Source organism: Cydia strobilella, chromosome Z, assembly GCF_947568885.1.
Source record: "Cydia strobilella chromosome Z, ilCydStro3.1, whole genome shotgun sequence".
NCBI lineage: Eukaryota > Metazoa > Arthropoda > Insecta > Lepidoptera > Tortricidae > Cydia > Cydia strobilella.
In genome coordinates this window covers 22092937-22111499 of record NC_086068.1, presented here as the reverse complement: position 1 = coordinate 22111499, position 18563 = coordinate 22092937, and the positions used below count along the sequence as shown (strand labels likewise).

At 36.8% G+C, this 18563-nt stretch overlaps 1 protein-coding gene across 2 annotated transcripts in view; it reads right to left on the bottom strand.

The window, feature by feature from the left end:
• The window catches only part of LOC134754305 (proton-coupled amino acid transporter-like protein CG1139), a 522474-nt gene extending 504126 nt beyond the window's left edge, over positions 1 to 18348 (bottom strand). For both annotated transcript variants that reach the window (XR_010128883.1, XM_063690546.1), the window contains exon 1: positions 17949 to 18348. Coding sequence is in view for 1 of the 2 variants with exons in the window: in XM_063690546.1 (XP_063546616.1) it covers positions 17949 to 18008 (60 nt within the window). In the remaining variant the exon portion in view is untranslated. The remainder of the gene's footprint in view (positions 1 to 17948) is intronic.
• Positions 18349 to 18563: the final 215 nt, after the last annotated feature.

The window sequence follows — 18563 nt, the reverse complement described above, 5'->3', positions numbered from 1 at the left end:
CGCAAAAAACGGCAAAAAAAACACGTTTGTTGTATGGGAACCCCCCTTAAATATGTATTTTATTCTGTTTTTAGTATTTCTTGTTATAGCGGCAACAGAAATACATCATCTGTAAAAATGTCAACTGTCTAGCTATCACGGTTCATGAGATACAGCCTGGTGACAGACGGACAGACAGACAGACAGACAGAATAGGGTCCCGTTTTTACCCTTTGGGTACGGAACCCTAAACATGGTTGTTGGAGACCCTTATTCGTCTTGAAACACCCACAGCCATTGGGTTATAATAAAACAAAAACAAAAAAAAAGGTTTGTATGGGAGGACCCTAAGATTATTTTTATGTAGTTTTATTTTACCGTTCTGTCACCATGCATGACTTATGTATCCATGCCAAATTGCAGTTTTCTAGCACTAACGATAACGGAGGAAAGCCGCGGACGGACGGACTGACGGACATGGCGAAACAATAAGGGTTCCTAGTTGACTACGGAACTCTAAAAATAAAATATATGATAAATATAGCACAGTGTAACTTATGAAAAACCGGTCACATGTGAGTCTGGCTCGTGTCCCGTGGGTGTGGGTTCCCTGCGCGTTCAAGTTTGTTCCTATGCAGAATATTTTCCTTTATTATCTACCGAGTTTGTTTTATTGTATGGGTGCCCCTGCCCCCCTTAGTAATTCATTTTAGTTTGTTTGTATTATTGTAACTTCAATACAAAACGGTTATACGTTTATAAGTGTTCTTGAGTTGAAATACTTGAGATAGAGCCCACCGACACCGACAGACAGATAGACGGCCGGTCGGATGACAACATAAGCTCAATAACAGAGTTCCATCAGTTATCATCACCCTTCAGGTATAATAGGAGATATTATACCTAGGTACGGAATCCTAAACTACATAATATATAACCAAAGATAGATATAACTCCGTAATAGATGGATACAGTCTAAGAAAAAAACGTGCCTCGAAAATAAAAAAAAATTGATTCTCGTTTAGAGGGCGCTACTAGCTTTGGCCTACTGTCGTATAGATGGCGTTGACGGTTTAGTTTGTTATTTAACAATTTTAACGCATATAAGTGAAAGAACATAGGTCAAAAATCGTAAAAATAATTAAGCAAATAAAAAAAATCATTTATCCATATTTAAATACATTTTATCGTATTTTTATAAATCTTCATTTTTAGTTTTAAAGTGTGTCGATAGATGGCAGTGAATTTACTGTGGTTACAAATTTTACTATGACAGTATCGCTCTAGTATAAGTTACTCTATGTATATAACGCAACAACGTCATTAAAGTAAGACTTTGAAATTTCATTCGAATTTAAGGGGTGTTTCTAGGGAATACTCCCGGGAATTCCCGGTACTGAAAGTACCGGGAAATCCCGGGAAATTTAAACTTTTCGGGTACCGGTTCTGGTAATGAAAATCCCGCACAATCAGGGAAATTTCACTCAAGGAATATGACACAGAAAGAGAACGTCTTCGTGAAGGTCTACGAAAGTTAATGAGTGCAGAAAGAAAATATACTATTTCTCTTGATTAGTGAAAGGTTATGAAACTGCTGTTTGTTCCTATGAGTCATTAATTTGCTTTTCCATTTATTGGTTATAAAATAATAATTTATCACATATTTTTTTATAGATCTTGTGCGTAAAATTTCGCATTTTACGAAATTTATTGAATAAAGTAAGAAAGCTGAGGTACATAATTTTGTGCTAGTGTCGATTTTCATCATTTTGTTCTTTTCTACGTTGTATTTGTACTGAATTACACAAAAGTGAATCTTTATTTTCAGTTTCATATAAATAATTCATCATTTAACAAAAAATACAACAGTAAATACTCAGTACCGAAAAGTACCGAAGAACCGGGTAATCCCGGTTCTTTCCCAGTACCGGAAATGTCAGTCCCGGTTCTGGGAACAGTACCGGTTCCGCATTCCCTACGTGTTTCTGAATACAGGCCCTGTTCAAGGAATAAATGTAATAATGCCTACCTATAATATCCATACAAACATAATTAATAATTATTAGCGACTTCATCGTTTGGACAAATTGCGTTTATTAAGTAGTATGGCTAAGTTAAATGAACCACGATTTCACGATATAGTTATTTGTGTAACAAGAGAGGAAAGTTGGTTTTTCTTGCGAGTGTTTATTTTGAGTCCCGAGAAAGCGAAAGATTCTATAATTGGTTCACGAGCGAAGCGAGTGATTCTAAGGTAAAATCTTAAGCGTAGCGAGGGCCTCAAAAACACGAGATGTAAAATAACTGTGTTCTCGTGTTGCACACATAATTTTTCACCTCAGTAGTGAGAACATATTAAGGGTTAAAATTTATTTCGAATTACACAGAATAAACAGAAAAAAAAGTATTATAATATGTACCATAGATACCATACGATACGAAACGATACGATACGATAAGATACGCTACCAAATCATACCATACCATACCAGACCATACCAAACTATAACATACCATACCATACCATACCATACCACACCATACCATACCATACCATACCATACCATACCATACCATACCATACCACACCATACCATACCATACCATACCACACCACACCACACCACACCACACCACACCACACCACACCACACCATACCATACCATACCATACCATACCATACCATACCACACCACACCACACCACACCATACCATGCCATACCATACCATACCATACCACACCACACCACACCACACCACACCCCACCACACCACACCACACCACACCAATTTCATGGCCTTCACTAAATTAAAAAGCTACATTGTTTCACTCCCTGGAGTGAGGAAAGTCGCACTTTCCTCACTCCAGGGAGTGACGAAAGTAGGCTTGTTCGAGCTGCTGAGGTGAAAAAATTATTCTGAATCAATTAAGTACGTTTTACGTACGAGTAATATTTATGATTCGACTCTACCAACTGGTCAAGTGATAAGCTTCTCGGCGGAATATTCTGATTTCTGACTGGTTAACATCTACCGCTTTATCAGAACACAACTGTGTTTTAAACTTTTTAATAGATTTTACAAATAAAGTGCTATTAGGTACCTAGTACCACTAAAAAACTATATCCTCTGGTATTGTTATAATACCAGGAATGTAATTGGGGTCTCAGGTAGCAGTGAATACAATAGCCGCATTTCAATAGTTCGCATTGTATTTTCGAAATATTATTTATTCGAATTTATCTAGAACCAAGCAAATTCCCACTTGTTTTCGCATGATATTTCATGAAACTTGTTATCAGTTTCAAGAAATTCGGTTGTTCATGTAACTATTGATTTCCGCCAGCGCTACAGATTATGGGTGCGGTTTACAAGCTAGAGCGGAGACAATCGCCCCTACTGTAAAGTACGGTTGAGTTTATCCTTCATTCTTCATTTAAATTTGTCGACTAGTGGGGAGAACGCCATAAGAATGGTATTCAGCACCGCGGAGTGGCGAGACGGGTTGCGGGGTGAGGGGAGAGGGCGCGCGCGGCGCCCGCGACGACCCGAGCGCTGTGGAAATTTCCGTTGGCCAAGCGCGACGCTCGCACGAATAAAACCGCGTGTACATTGCTAAACCGGTTTGCTAACGCGAGAATACGGTTCCGAGAAAGAATATTAAGAATAACTTTCAGATTCTGTTATAGCAAATGAATAAAAAAAGATCGGCCTTTTTTATTTATTTATTTAAAATTTTAATCGGGCAACGAGGCATATTACAAATACCTTACACAACATACATATAAATTTCATAAACTTGAAACTAAACACTATTTTTCACTATTTTTGTGTTTACAAATAAAGGATAACTAACACAGATCGAAACACTACATTTTTTTCAAAGCGCTCTTCACTTATGAAATGTGAAAAAGAAAATATCTGAAAAAAAAAACAAGTGTTGTCTACTTGTTTATTAGACAAAATGATTTAGTTTGGATTGTGATCAATGTAAATACGTCTTAAGCGGGCTATGTCGGTGAGTAAGCGAGCGATTCGCGGCCGCGACCGCCTCCTCCACTCTCACGCGCCGCGCGAGGCCGTCGCCGCCGCCGCCGCCGCCGCCGCCGCCGGCGGCGCCGCAGGCCCGCAGCCGTGGCCGCGCGCCAGCTGCCAGCGACCACCTTATGCTTGGCATGTTAAAGTAGACTGCGCTCTCGCCTCCAAAAAACGTTGGCCTGCTAGGTATACAGATGGCTAAAAAATAAGTGCATTCTCGTTGCTCAGTATAATCCCAAAACCTCCCTGGGTTTTGAGATTATACTGAGCAACTTTTACTATGGGACCAACCACGAAGTCGTGAAAAAAATTTTTGCCTCCCATAGAAAAAGGACCAGCCAAAATGTATAAAAAGGAAAAAATTTTTTGGCGATTTCAGAGTTGGTTCCTGGTAATGAAAATGCACTAATTTTGTAGCCACCCTGTATAGGTTGTTTTTAAATTATAGTTTGTCAAAGGACTATCTCATTTCAAACATAGACAGAGAGACTCATACTGTCTTTGTCTTACAATAGTATCTACTAGCACCCAAAAGAAAAGGATGAGTATAGTTTTTTTTTGTTCTTATTTACTGCCAATTTGATTTGACCAACTAAACATGCAAATTACTTAAGAAAGCGACAGAGGTCTCCCTCGTTCGTACCTCTCGCTCGGCACGTTGTCCTCTTTACCAAGCGAAATTAAACTACAACCTAAAAGAAATAGAGCACATTTTATTTATTGACTTTTTTGACAGTACAATTGATCCCCTTGTAAGAAAACTCCTTGGCGACCACCGCGCCGCGCCGCACCACTCTTTTTGGCACACAATTTTTTTAAACGAGTCTGCCATTGGAAACTTCCTTTCTTTGTAGACAGAACTGACCTTGCAGTCTAAGTTATTGTTATTTTTATCGACATCATTACTTAACCTCGTAAGTCCCCGTGTACTTGTACAAGTACAAATTAAATTCGAGTTTCGAATAAAGAAAGTTCCAAATTCAAAAGCGCCAGAATTGCCCTGGGTCTTACGAGGATTAACATTGTGTTTCATGTTTTATCATTGTTTTATGGTATACATTTCCTAATTAATCAATTGTCAAAAGTTTACCGAAAACTATGCAAGGACAAGAAATAAAAACCCACAAGAAGTTAGAAACAACAATGAAGACCAAACATTTAATCAAAACTGCCACCATTTTAGGTCTTCATCAGCTGTTCCATTTCACCAAATTGTTCTTAATAAAAAAATATTAGTCTGCCCTTATTTATTATGGTTCAGAAAACGGAGTGTTTATAAAGTCGTAGCGCTTTTTTGGATTACAATACGGATAAATTACATTAGCAATATTGAGGCCTTTCTCGAGGGACTGTATCGATTCGAGTCCTGCGTTTTTGACTTTCGCTCTATAGAAATAAGCTTTTATCGCTGACTCTACTTTTTTTCCACATGCAACTAATACCCATCGAGACAATTCTAAAAACCTCGAAAATTAGGTTTCGTTGCTTTATCACATAGTTCCTATGGCCACCTCCTGTCTCCATCATCAGATCAGCTCGATGGTACCATAATATTGCATTTTCACGCGACTCACAGGACTTACATATTGTATGCAAATTTTCAGCTTCATCGGGAACCGGGAAGTCCCGTACAAACATAGTTATTACATACATACTTACATAGATACATTGCAGATTAATAAAAGCTTGTAAAAAATCACGAACACCTTAGGGCTAAAATGCGCTTTAAAAATTTGTAACAAATTATGCAAAATATTGTCTTCGGTTACCGCGATAGTTACTCATGAAATAAAACTATGAAAACGGATTATATCGCGTATATTGAATTTATAATACATCCCGACGTTTCGAACTCTTAACAGCGTTCGTGGTCAACGGGTGACTGAGGAAAAACTACAAAATGCAAAAATACCCACGTACTAAAAATAATGAACCATCATAGACTACAAACTTAAAGGCTGGTTGTACATGCAAAATCGGTTCATAAGGCTAGTTATACACTAAAATTATTATCAAGTACAGATATATATAAACGCGATAAAAACTACGCCGGCTCCAACCCTACACCTCGGACCCGAGAAGATTTAATTCCCTCCTATATTGTAGGAGGGTATCCCAATATGGGACCGGCAACAAACTCGGCGGGACACATCTTTTCAAAACATATTATACTCAGAATATCCAACATCATCCAACACTAAGGTCTCACAGTCTATGTCTCGCTTGCTCCTTTATCTGATGGACTACAGGATCCCAAGCTGGTGGTAGAGAAAAGCCATCTTCCCTATTAAAGTTTGGATATTTCTTAATCTCAATGGCCTCGCGCAGCATTCTGGGTATGTATCGCTTCTCCTTGGCAAGAACCAGAGGCTTATCCAACTTGATTGAGTGATTGGCTTTATCCATGACATGCTCACAGACTGCAGACCTAGGTCGACGGTGTTTGACATCAGCTATGTGTTCCTTCACCCGAGTGGAAATGCTCCGTTTCGTCTGCCCAACATATGATAGGCCACACTCACAGTCCAGCCTGTACACTACTGCAATCTGTAGAGGGGTATTGAATTTTACAGGCCTCAGGAATTGTGACATCTTCTTCATTGGCTTGAAATATGTTTTTATAGAAGCACGCTTCAAGATGTGGCTGATCCTGTCCGTGGCCCCCCTGACAAAAGGCAGAATGGCAGGCCTGCGCTCGACTGTGGGGATCTTAATGTGGGACCTCTGGTTGACCCGCGGTATCCTGAGCTCGTTCGCCTGGAGCGCGCGCCTGGCATGCTGGAGCTCCGCGGCCAAAATGCTGCGCGAGGCCATTGAGATTAAGAAATATCCAAATTTTAATAGGGAAGATGGCTTTTCTCTACCACCAGCTTGGGATCCTGTAGTCCATCAGATAAAGGAGCAAGCGAGACATAGACTGTGAGACCTTAGTGTTGGATGATGTTGGATATTCTGAGTATAATATGTTTTGAAAAGATGTGTCCCGCCGAGTTTGTTGCCGGTCCCATATTGGGATACCGTCCTACAATTTAGGAGGGAATTAAATCTTCTCGGGTCCGAGGTGTAGGGTTGGAGCCAGCGTAGTTTTTATCGCGTTTATATATATCTGTACTTGAAAATAATTGTAGTGTATAACTAGCCTTATGAACCGATTTTGCATGTACAACCAGCCTTAAAGTTTATAGTCTATGATGGTTCATTATTTTTAGTATGTGGGTATTTTTGCATTTTGTAGTTTTTCCTCAGTCACCCGTTGACCACGAACGCTGTAAAGAGTTCTAAACGTCGGGATGTATTATAAATTCAATATACGCGATATAATTCGTTTTCATAGTTTTATTTCAAAATTATGCAAAGCTAAAAATAGGTACAATACAATAAAAAATTGATTCTAAAAATCGGCAATATCATGCTTACGTTCCCTGTATCGATTATTAGGGTTCCGTATCCAGTTTAAGTTGTGTTTGTATCCGGCCGCTTAATAAAGTGCAACATTAAAATGAACGGTATCTTTCTTCAGCTGTGTTGTCTATTATAGATTTTCCACAGACATAGTAAGTACGCCAATAATGTTACCTGAACAATAACATACTTGTGGTCGTGGCCGTGTATCGCATGAACAATGCGCCACCCGACGCCGACGCCGATGCCGACGCCGCGACAGAATGGACACGTAAAGTCCCTCGGCCGCTGACGGGTATCACGACTATCACGCGGTCGGGTCGGTCGGTATAATTAACCACGCTCAATCACTCCTCCACTATTTAATTCATCTTTCATGGATGCAACTAACTTATTTAATATATGTAGTTAGAATTAAATATAACTCATACTTAAGTATTTATTTATCATCAGCTTATAGGGAAATAATTAATAATCAAATATTTTCAGTTAATTATATACCTAGTATACGTAGTAATAAATATAATATAATGAATATTTGTCAATCTTACACAAATAGATTAGATCTAGTCCCTCAGTAAGCTCAATGTTCCGGGTACTAGACCACGATATGGAAAGATATATACAAAATTGCCTACTTATATAATAGTTACCTATGTAGAAAACATCCAGAACGCAGAACAAATATTCGTCAGAAACACACAAATAAATGCCCTTACCGGGTATCGTACCCGGGACTAGCTTCACTGCCGACACTGCCGACACTGCCGACACTGCCGACACTGCCGACACTGCCGACTAGGCTGCGGAGGCAGTTGATTGAATTTATCATAGCCAAAAGGGTTCCATTTTAAATGATGGAAAAAATGCTTATTTAGATATAAAGATGCTGTAAATTTGTAAAACATCAAAAGTGATCAAAACATAAGCAAACTATACTCGTACCTTTTGAGGGGAACGTGTGCGATAGTGCTTACATTATGTATATTTGTATAACATTGAGTAGAAGGCAGCCAACATCCGGTTGACAATTAACTAATTTAAAAAAAAATATCACACCACCAACTCAAAAATTATGTAGGTACCATAATTTTTGAGTTGTTGGTGACGTTGACGACATAAAGACGTTTCGTTTCATAGCAAAGATTATTTAATTTCGTTAAAGTATACAACGTATAAATGTATATACATAGTATGTATGACATTTAACATAAATAGGTAGGTACTCTATATACAGCTGGTACAATAGGTACACTCTCTAGTAGGTACAGTATACAGTACAGGCATAGTAGGCTAGGAATTAGTCGGTACGGTAGGTAGTAACCCTTAACGCACGTGCAATTCTATGTATATGTACTCGTATTTATCCTTGTTTATATTATTATATTATATAGTCTATGTAGAAATTTTACTTCGCTCAAGTTACGTTTTTTTGTTTATTTCTCAATCACTACACCCACTTTGACGCTTTTCTGTTTTGCCCTATGGTTGACTGGTAGACAATGATTATAATGGCATTAAGTCCGCCTGTTGCACTCTTTTTATGTGCAATAAAGTTTAAAATAAATAAGTAAATACTCTTTATGGCACATCTATAAAATTAAAGAAACAGTAAATTTTAAATTAAATTTTAAGGATAGAGGTTTGTTAAGTTTAAAGAATGTAGAGCGAAAACCCCCAACCGTCAACTTTGACACAGTAGTCATCCTGACATTATTAAAATTATTGTGCGTTTGGTGCGTAACTGCAAATAATTAAACTTGACAGTTAAATGTGCAGCAATTGTCCTGTTTGTTAAAGGATTGGTACGCTAAACTAAAATTCCAGTAGCGAAATTATAAGGTAGGATTTATTCTTCAGAACTCTCGAAATTCTTGTATAAAATTACTCTAAAGTAGATAAAATTATAAACCTTGTAGAAGTTTGGTTTTTGCTCTGATTTTATAGATTTTGAAGGAGAAATATTCATAGCTTTTTTAGTTATTATACAAAGGCAGGCCATAAGCTCCCGCCTCAAACTTTGTTTAGAAGAAATCATATTATAATGTATGTATGCTCGTTCTTTCCTCCGGACTCCAGTCCAAGACGATTGAAGTTCACAAGGCTCTATGTCGTCACTAAAATTAATTAAATATTATAATCTATGATAGTTTTTGTTTCTACTCTTCGGAGGACTTTTCTTTTAGAGAGAGGATAAACTTTCGTATTGCTGCTCTGCCTCCTCATTTACCTCCCATACGGGCCCTAAGGACGCACACGAATTCGATTCAATCGTGCAGTGTAACGTGTAACGCTACAACGTGATTGGATGATGAGTTCGCATCACGCGCGCGATTGGTCGCAACTAGTTGCGTTACAGTGCACGATTGGCTCGCACTCGTGGCTGACACCGCTGAACTAGCACCATTCTAAGCCCGTAAGGCCCGGCCCGTTTTTTTTTTAATATTCATGCACAGATAAATCAAGCACTTTTTTGATTTAAAAAAAGATCCGCAATTGCGTAACGCAAATAATTAATCTTTTTAGTGCAAATTTACAAGCTTTTATTTAACTTGCCCATACCTTGTTATTTTGTTAGTGTGGGTCAAATCTTGGAAGCTAAATTTGACCCACTTCCCGATTTCCAATTGAGCTGAAATTTTGCATACATGTATGTGTAAATCGGATGACAATGCAATATTATGATGACATGGAGCTGATCTCATGATGGAGACAGGAGGTGGCCATGGGAACTGAGATAAAACAACGCAAAACAATTAAATAAATAAAAATTAAAGACTTTATTTCGGACAAGATATCCATAGTAAACTTAATATTAGGTAGGTAAATTACAAAACAAATTCAATACCAATTGTATTTGGGGTAGTTAGAATTGTCTAGATGAGTATTAGTTGCATGGGGAAAGAAAAGTACAGTCAGCGATAAAAGCTTGTACAAAAAATGTAATTTTTGCCAAAATCTTATTTTTAAATTACGACTTCTAAGTAAAAAGGTTATACAACGAATCAATTTTACATCATACTAGTCACAGATACGTAGGTATTTCCATTATACGTGTTTAGAACAAAAACAATGTTTAGTATGACATTGATTTAGTATTAAACTCATACGTCGCTGTATTCGTGAAACATGAGAAATTTCACTAACTACTACGCCGCGGCATGCTGAGCTATTTTTGTAGCGCGTTTGTTAGGTATGGTACATCACATGCAGGTATCTAGTTTATGATGGATCGCCAAAATGGATATTGTTGAAGTAAACATTAGGTCGTATATAAACATACCTAGTTGGCACCTAACAACATTTTATCCATTTTACCAATCTTTATAGTTCTTGCTGAAAACACAGCTTATAGATTTTTATATTAACATACCTATTATAATATATCTATATTTTTAAGTATATCTATATAGTTAAGATTATCTTGAACAGAGAAAATGATATATTTCATAATATACATGTGATACAACTCATACATGATATATTATATATTAGTAGTATACCTATCAGTTTACTGAGCATGCACGGAACTTAGGTGAGTGAATGTTGTGCCGATGTCGTATCTTATCTCCTATTAAGGGGTCCACTGACTATCAGTCCGCCGGACGATATCGGCCTGTCAGTTAGAACAAAAATTTGACAGTTCCGAACAACTGACAGGCCGATATCGTCCGGCGGACTGATAGTCAGTGGGCCCCTTTATTGAAATACGACTCCGGGCCGTGGCAGAGCCTTTATTTAAGATAAACTGTGAATTGTGGTCCTCGACTAAAAAAGTTTGGAAACCTTGATAATGTTGAGTGGGAAGTTTTAAAATTCCCAATCGACAGACGTTTCAAACTACTTAGGTCTCTGTACAGGTATGAAAGTAGGTAGGTATATTTATAAAATACAATAGATAGTTATTGCTAAATAAAATAGTTGATTTACTTATACTGTCATAACTAGGTAGTCAATGAATTCATTTAATTGTGGTGTAAGCGCTGCTTGGTATGTACTTACTTTTCATATCCTTAGAACTTACTTTCAATCAGAGACTTTCTGCTCATAATAATCCATAGCAAAATCTATTGCAATATTTATGAAAAATTTATTTATTTATTTTAGGAAACTGCAGTAGTTTTATAATGATTTGTTAATTAAAGTATGAAAACCAGCGCGATTGCTCTTACTTTATAATTTTTTTACTTTTTCGTTCTAAAACTGCCAATAGTCAATGGCATTAGGTACTTACTCATTCAGCCAATGAACTGTTTTAGAGAAATTAAATATTATAGTTGGTCAAGCAAATCTTGCCAGTAGAAAAAGGCTCGAAATTAATTTTTAGTGTTACGTGCAAAACTTTGTTTTGACAAACGGAACACTTATGGGATCACTTCGGTCTTGCAAATCAGTTGCGTTTTTCTCAGAGACCGTTTGACATAGATACCTAAAATTTGAAACAGTTATAGCAATTACCACCACTAATATTGTAATAAGTCAAAACCGCTTATTTCTTATTTTAGGGGGTAATTTAGGGGGTTGAGAGGGGTAACCTGTTTTTTATTTTATTTGTAAGTATCGAGTGGGGTACTATTAGAAAGCTTGCAAAAAATTGAGTCGATGGACTGATTTTGACTTCATTTTAGACTGCAGTAGTTTCGATAAAAAATGCATTTAAAGTTGCAAGTTTTCATACAAAAAGATTCTCCTCTGTCCTGGGGATTTTCGCAAAAACTATAGCTAACAGGCAGCTAACCAGCCAGTAACCAACTAAATCGAGTATGGAGACGGCGGCGGCGGGAAAATTATCAGGTTAACCTTATCTTTATTAGTTTGTTAACTGCAGCCTGATCTTTGGTTACTTAGGTTAAGTTACTAGCTTGGATAAGCTTCTTAGACTGGTAATTTCATATTAGGAAGTCGTTTTAGCGAGAAAGATCTTTACTTAAAACTTTGGCATTGAAATTAATGACTTATGTGTGTGACACAAAGTTTAATTCAACTTGCTTATTTTTGTGGGTTATTTCATTTCTTTGTAATAGTCTACTAAACGCATGAGAGAAAAAAAGATCTAAAAAATACAACCTTGTTATAATGCAAATAAGCTTTTATTTCGAACGGGCTTTCCAACCAATTTTTAAATTAAGAATTCCGTTCTTCACTGTCGTTTTGTTTTTTTACACAATAAAGCACATAGAGTTAGTAAGACGTATAGAGATAACAATGTAATTTAATATTTATTAGAGAGTATCTCTTTGCATTAAGTACGATGACAGTTCACTATCTGATTAGTCAAATTACTGTCAAGTAAACCTGGATAAAGGTTATGTGATGGGCAGATAGGAACCTTATACATATTACAAATGAATGGTCATTTATAGGTACAATATGATACAACACAGTTTCATAGCAATAATGTATGTGCTACTATAAAAGGCGTTTTACCTAGTTAAAACGAATTTTATGTAACACCTCAGTGAAAACCCATTTTCACGAGTAAAACTAGTTTTCCAAACCGCATTTTCACTAGTTGTAACTCGGATTTTTCAAAACTAGTTGTCGCAAAAGTACATGGTGAGACCTAGTTTTGACTTTTCGGGAATACGCATTTTCACTAGGTGAAACTAGTTTTCACGGTAGGTATTCTGCCAGAGATCTGAGCGTCACATTACGTTCGCGGCTACAGGCAAACTCAAATCATATACGCACCTAAATGTCTCAAGTCTTCTTCGTCTTCTAGATAAATAGTTATTTGTTATACAAGGGTGCAAAGTTGTATTTTACCCGCGAGTGTGGAATTGAAACATGAGTAAGCGAAACTCGCTTCGCTCGTGGTTCAACTATAGAATCCTGAGCGTAGCGAGTGTTTCAACACACGAGAAGTAAAATACATTTGCACCCGTGTGTAACACAAAACTTTTCTCCTCACTATAGCGAGGAAAGTGCAACATCCACAGGCGTTAGATAATCTTCATCACTGGAATCACTAATTTTTTTACGATATTATAACAAAAAACACCAGAAATTCTGATTTTTACGTGAGTCGGTGAGAAGAACAGTAAAAATTTTGTTGACAATGTTGACATTTCTGTTCTGACGTATGAAATGTCAACGATGCGTTTTGAAATTGCATCGACTCAACTTGTGCGTTCAGAATTATATTTAACATCATTATAAAAAATCTAACGTTTCTTATGGAATTTTAAGGTTTATGACTTAAAATTATTAAATAAAGCTAAATTTGGTATTTTTTATTAAATTCTCAAACCATTTATTTAATGATATTTAATATCGAACGAACCATTATTATGAGCGTTTTACGTTTTGTTATCTGTCAAGCTACTTAAACACGCTCCGTCCAAGGTCAAATTACTTTCCCCACTAGTGGATAAAATGCGTTTTTCATCGCTTGTTTTAAAGGACAATAGACGGCTTTCCGAGCTAGTGAGGGGAAATAGTTATTTGTTATACAAGGGTGCAAAGTTGTATTTTACCCGCGAGTGTGGAATTGAAACAAGAGCAAGCGAAAGGATTCTATAGTTGAACCACGAGCGAAGCGAGTGGTTCTAAAATAGAATCCTGAGCGTAGCGAGTGTTTTAACACACGAGAAGTAAAATACATTTGCACCCGTGTGTAACACAAAACTTTTCCCCTCACTATAGCGAGGAAAGTGCAACATCCACAGGCTTTAGATAATCTTCATCAAATGGAATCACTCATTTTTGTACGATATTATAACAAAAAACTCTGGAAATTCTGTACTTTTACGTGAGAAGTTTTTAAGTAAAAATTTTGTTGACAATGTTGACATTTCTGACGTATGAAAATGATGCGTTTTGAAATTGCATCGACTTAACTTGTGCGTTCAGAATTATATTTAACATAATTATTAAAAAACAAATATTTTTATTATGGAATTTTAAGGTTTATGACTTCAAAACATTAAATAAAGCTAAATCTGGTATTTATTATTAGATTCTCAAACCATTTATTTAATGATAATTAATATCAAACGAACCATTATTATGAGCGTTTTACGTTTTGTTATCTGTCAAGCTACTTAAACACGCTCCATCCAAGGTCAATTTACTTTCCCCACTAGTGGATAAAATGCGTTTTTCCCCGCTTGTTTTAAAGGATAAAAGACGGCTTTCCGAGCTAGTGAAGGGAAAATGTATTTTTTCTTATTGCTACTTTCATATACCTCTTATTAAAAATTTCGGTAAAGGAAGGGGTATTTGTAAGAAACGAACCTAAGTGACGAAAACTGACTTTCCATTTTGAGCCGCGTCCAGTCTACAAGTTTCAAATACTATGTTAATAATTGTCATAGGCTGTTATCATAACATGAGGTTTTATACCTACTTACTGTTTTTGACGTATTTAGTTTTTCACGTACGAAGTTGTTATTTGTCATGTTTATTGTCGACTTTGACGTTTATTACATTGATTGTCATTTTGGTGTTTGGTAAATAAAGATGTAAAGAGAGAGTTTCGTAAATATATTATCTTTATGCTTACATAAACCAAATGGACCGTTAATAACAAGATTTTTATCAATGTGAGTTGGTGGTAATGAGGGTTAAGAATCACAGGCAAGTGGCAATCAGTCTATAAACATGTGACATTTTGGAGGATGCATACCATGTCATCATGGAGTGTGTCCGAAACGAAAGTGAGAGAAAGGATATGAACGTAACCTTATTTGAAGTTGGGGGTTGCAACCAAATTTTGGGGCACCCACTATCTGAGGATGCAAAATGTTTATACAAACTTGTTGCGCTTGGACTAAATAGAAGATAGTCACATTTTTGTATACGCACAGAGCGACATCGTCACAAAAGTGACAAAGCTCTTTAAACAAGGATTTAAAAAAAAAAAGTGGCAACCAGTCTACAAAGCCCATTAGCAAAAAAAACACTGTATAAGTGTATAACAATCCAAGGTAACTAAGGGACTATAGCGACCCGCCCCGGCTTTGCACGGGTTACACTAAACCTTAACAAATTATGCACCTAAACCTTCCTCAAGAATCATAATCAATTGATAGGTGAAAACCGCATGAAAATCCGTTCAGTAGTGTTTGAGTTTATCGCGAACATAAGTATATACATACAAACAGACAGACGCGGGGGGACTTTGTTTTATAAGGTGTAGTGATTACAGGAGTAAACGGCAGTGGGAAGGCACAAAGAGATTTGTTAGATGAGTTTCCCAAACGCAGTTATTCCTTGCAGATAATCGATTAAAATTCTTTCTTGCGAAATGTGACAGTGACAGCGGCAAACCGATGGAACGGCCTTAACTACTAAAACCTGTTTGAAATACCTTTCAGCAATGATTAAAGCTTTATAGCTAATAAGGCCCTGCATTTCATAGTGTTTGAGATATGCCTTAAATTTAATCGGTCATAACGATGCGTACGATATTAGATGAATTACCTACGCACGGGACACTTGCTACCGCAGTTATGACTGCGGGCTTGGTCAATTTTTTTATGGGAGGATAACCCTTCGCGCCTACATTTTTTAAACTTGCCGGCATTTTCTACTGACAAGATTTGCTTGACCAACTATAAATAATAATTTATTGAGTAAAATAATCAATTATTATCTTACATTTTACCTTATTTACATGAATAATGCCATAATGCCAAATAACTTTAAAAACCCATTTAATGTCGTAAACTCGTAATAATTGTGGCTGTACCTACGTGTTTTTACTATGAAGGGGAGACTTTTTGCGATAACTCAAAAACGGCTGAACTGATCATGTTCGCTATAGATTTTATTTAATGTCTTTCCTAACTCTATTTCCACGATTTTTTTATATTTTTTGGACCCATGGTTCAAAGTTACAGGGGGGGGAGGGATTACTTCCGCCCCGAAAGAATGTGGCGAAAAAAAAAATACACCCCCACTTTACGTGTAGGGGAGGTACCCTAAAAATTGTTTTCTTAATTTTGTTGTACAACTTTGTCAGCTTTATTGATTTATAAATCCATGCCAAATTGCAGCTTTCTAGCACTAACGATCATGAAGCAAAGCCTCGGACAGACAAACAGACAGACAGACGGACATGGCGAAACTATAAGGTTTCTTAGTTGACTACGGAACCCTAAAAAGAGGGAAATATTTAATACAAATTTTATAACATAACGTAATTCCTGATAAATAGCTAGAAAACGATACCTAATACAGTAAATACCTTGCCTTTAAGACGTGTGAGTGTGACCTAACTGAGGTAACTTTGTCAGGATAATAATTTACTGTTTTACGAGTATTGTAAAAATTCTGTATAATTAGTATTGATTGTAATTTTGAATTGTGCTATAATAAAATTGCACCAACTCCCATGACGTCCAAGTTTTACAATATAAATAGTTATTAGTCTAGAGCATGAGTAATCAAACTGATAGTTGAAAGATACCTGCTTTGAAGTGTTTAGTAAGCACAAAGGAGGTACTTTATTTTTGTTAAAAATTAATACATGAAGTCACTGTATTACCTAGTACTTGGCACATAATCTGTACGACATTGCCCAACAATCGCTTAGCATGAAAATGAAAATGAAAAAAATGAAAAATTGTTTATTTCGTTTAAGAATTACTTATACAGGTAAGTGTTGGTGCCTCTTTTTAAGTAAGAATATACCTGTGTTAAGAGGCATGGCATGAAAACTGCCTGTTTGAAGTGTTTACCTACATAAATATACAAGGTAAATGTCCCAGTAATAGGTACTCGCACTGCCCCACTATTTAGCAAACGGGATGACTAACAAGGTGGTAATTATTGGAATTAGGGCTTCAAATATTGGGACGTTCACCTTATCTTTATGGTTCTTTCAACGTTACCATAACCAATTTTAGAGGTATGAGAATTACACTCAGTAGGTACATACTTACCCCCTACCTACCTAACCCCGTGTCCTATTTATATTTTTACTTAGTTCATAACTAAATACAATAAATATTATACTTTATTTGCCAACGTAATGGAAACAGTAGAGTACGTCAGCGTTACAGTAGGCAAGAAATACATTAATTTCCGCTACGGCTGTAGCTACTTTCAAACAACATTCAAGGAAAAATCACGCGCTGTAGGTTTTAGTTATTCGTGTAATGTAAAGTCGTATTGTTAAGTAATAATTCTACTAAATATGTACCCGTTGCTCCATTTCAACACCAATATTTTTTAAATCTCATTTAGTGAGATATGTATAAATAAAAATCCCAGTTAAATCGGGCATAGGTACTATAGTTATTCATTTAATTTTCAAAAAATACAACAGTCATTTTACCCGAGTGAGTGTAATTATTTTACACTTATTTTAAGTACTAAATCATTATCGCAGAGCTGTTCACTGTGCTTATTGCTACATTTGCTACCTACTGGTTTTGATTAGTGCAAAATTGTGTAGGTAATTAGGTATGTAGGTACAAACTTATTTTACAGGTTCCAGATATTTTACAAACAATAAATATTATTAAAAAAAAACAGATATTTAATTCGCAATAATTCTAAAAACGAATAAATAACTCTTACCTTGAATACTGCAGGAGCTAACGGTATAGCGGCTTGATTGTGGAGATGTTTTTTCGACATTTTCGTTCCTTTGACGTCGTCTTCTATTTGAAAGTGATGTTGCAATCTTCACGATGTCTCATAAATCCCTATATATGAAGAATATGAAATTACTACAAGCGAGAGCTGTTTCAATAATTTCGCGTGCTACTTATTCTGAGCTTTGTTTGTTAAAGTGCAAATTTTAAGGTTTAAATAATTAAACTGTGCTCGAGATTTCAATATGAATATTCGAGACTTTCACTTGAAATAAAAGTAAAGTTGACTGGAAATAAAAAGTTAGAGATTAAACGCGGCGGCAACGTCGTGCCAGTGTTGCGTATAGATCGGCAATGAATAAGGGGCGCGCCGTTCGTCTGAGCGCGCCAAGTGGAATGAGTCGTGTTGATGACGGCGAGTCGGCGACCGCGGCGCGGCGCGGAGCCCAACAACGCCCCGAGCGCCGAACGAACGCCGAGCGCCGCTCTCCGAGCGCCGCGCTCCGAACGCCGCGCTCCGAACGCCGAAAGCCGAGCGCCAGCGGCGGCCAATCGTCATCGTCGACATCCCCTTACAACCTTTTATAGCCTACATAAA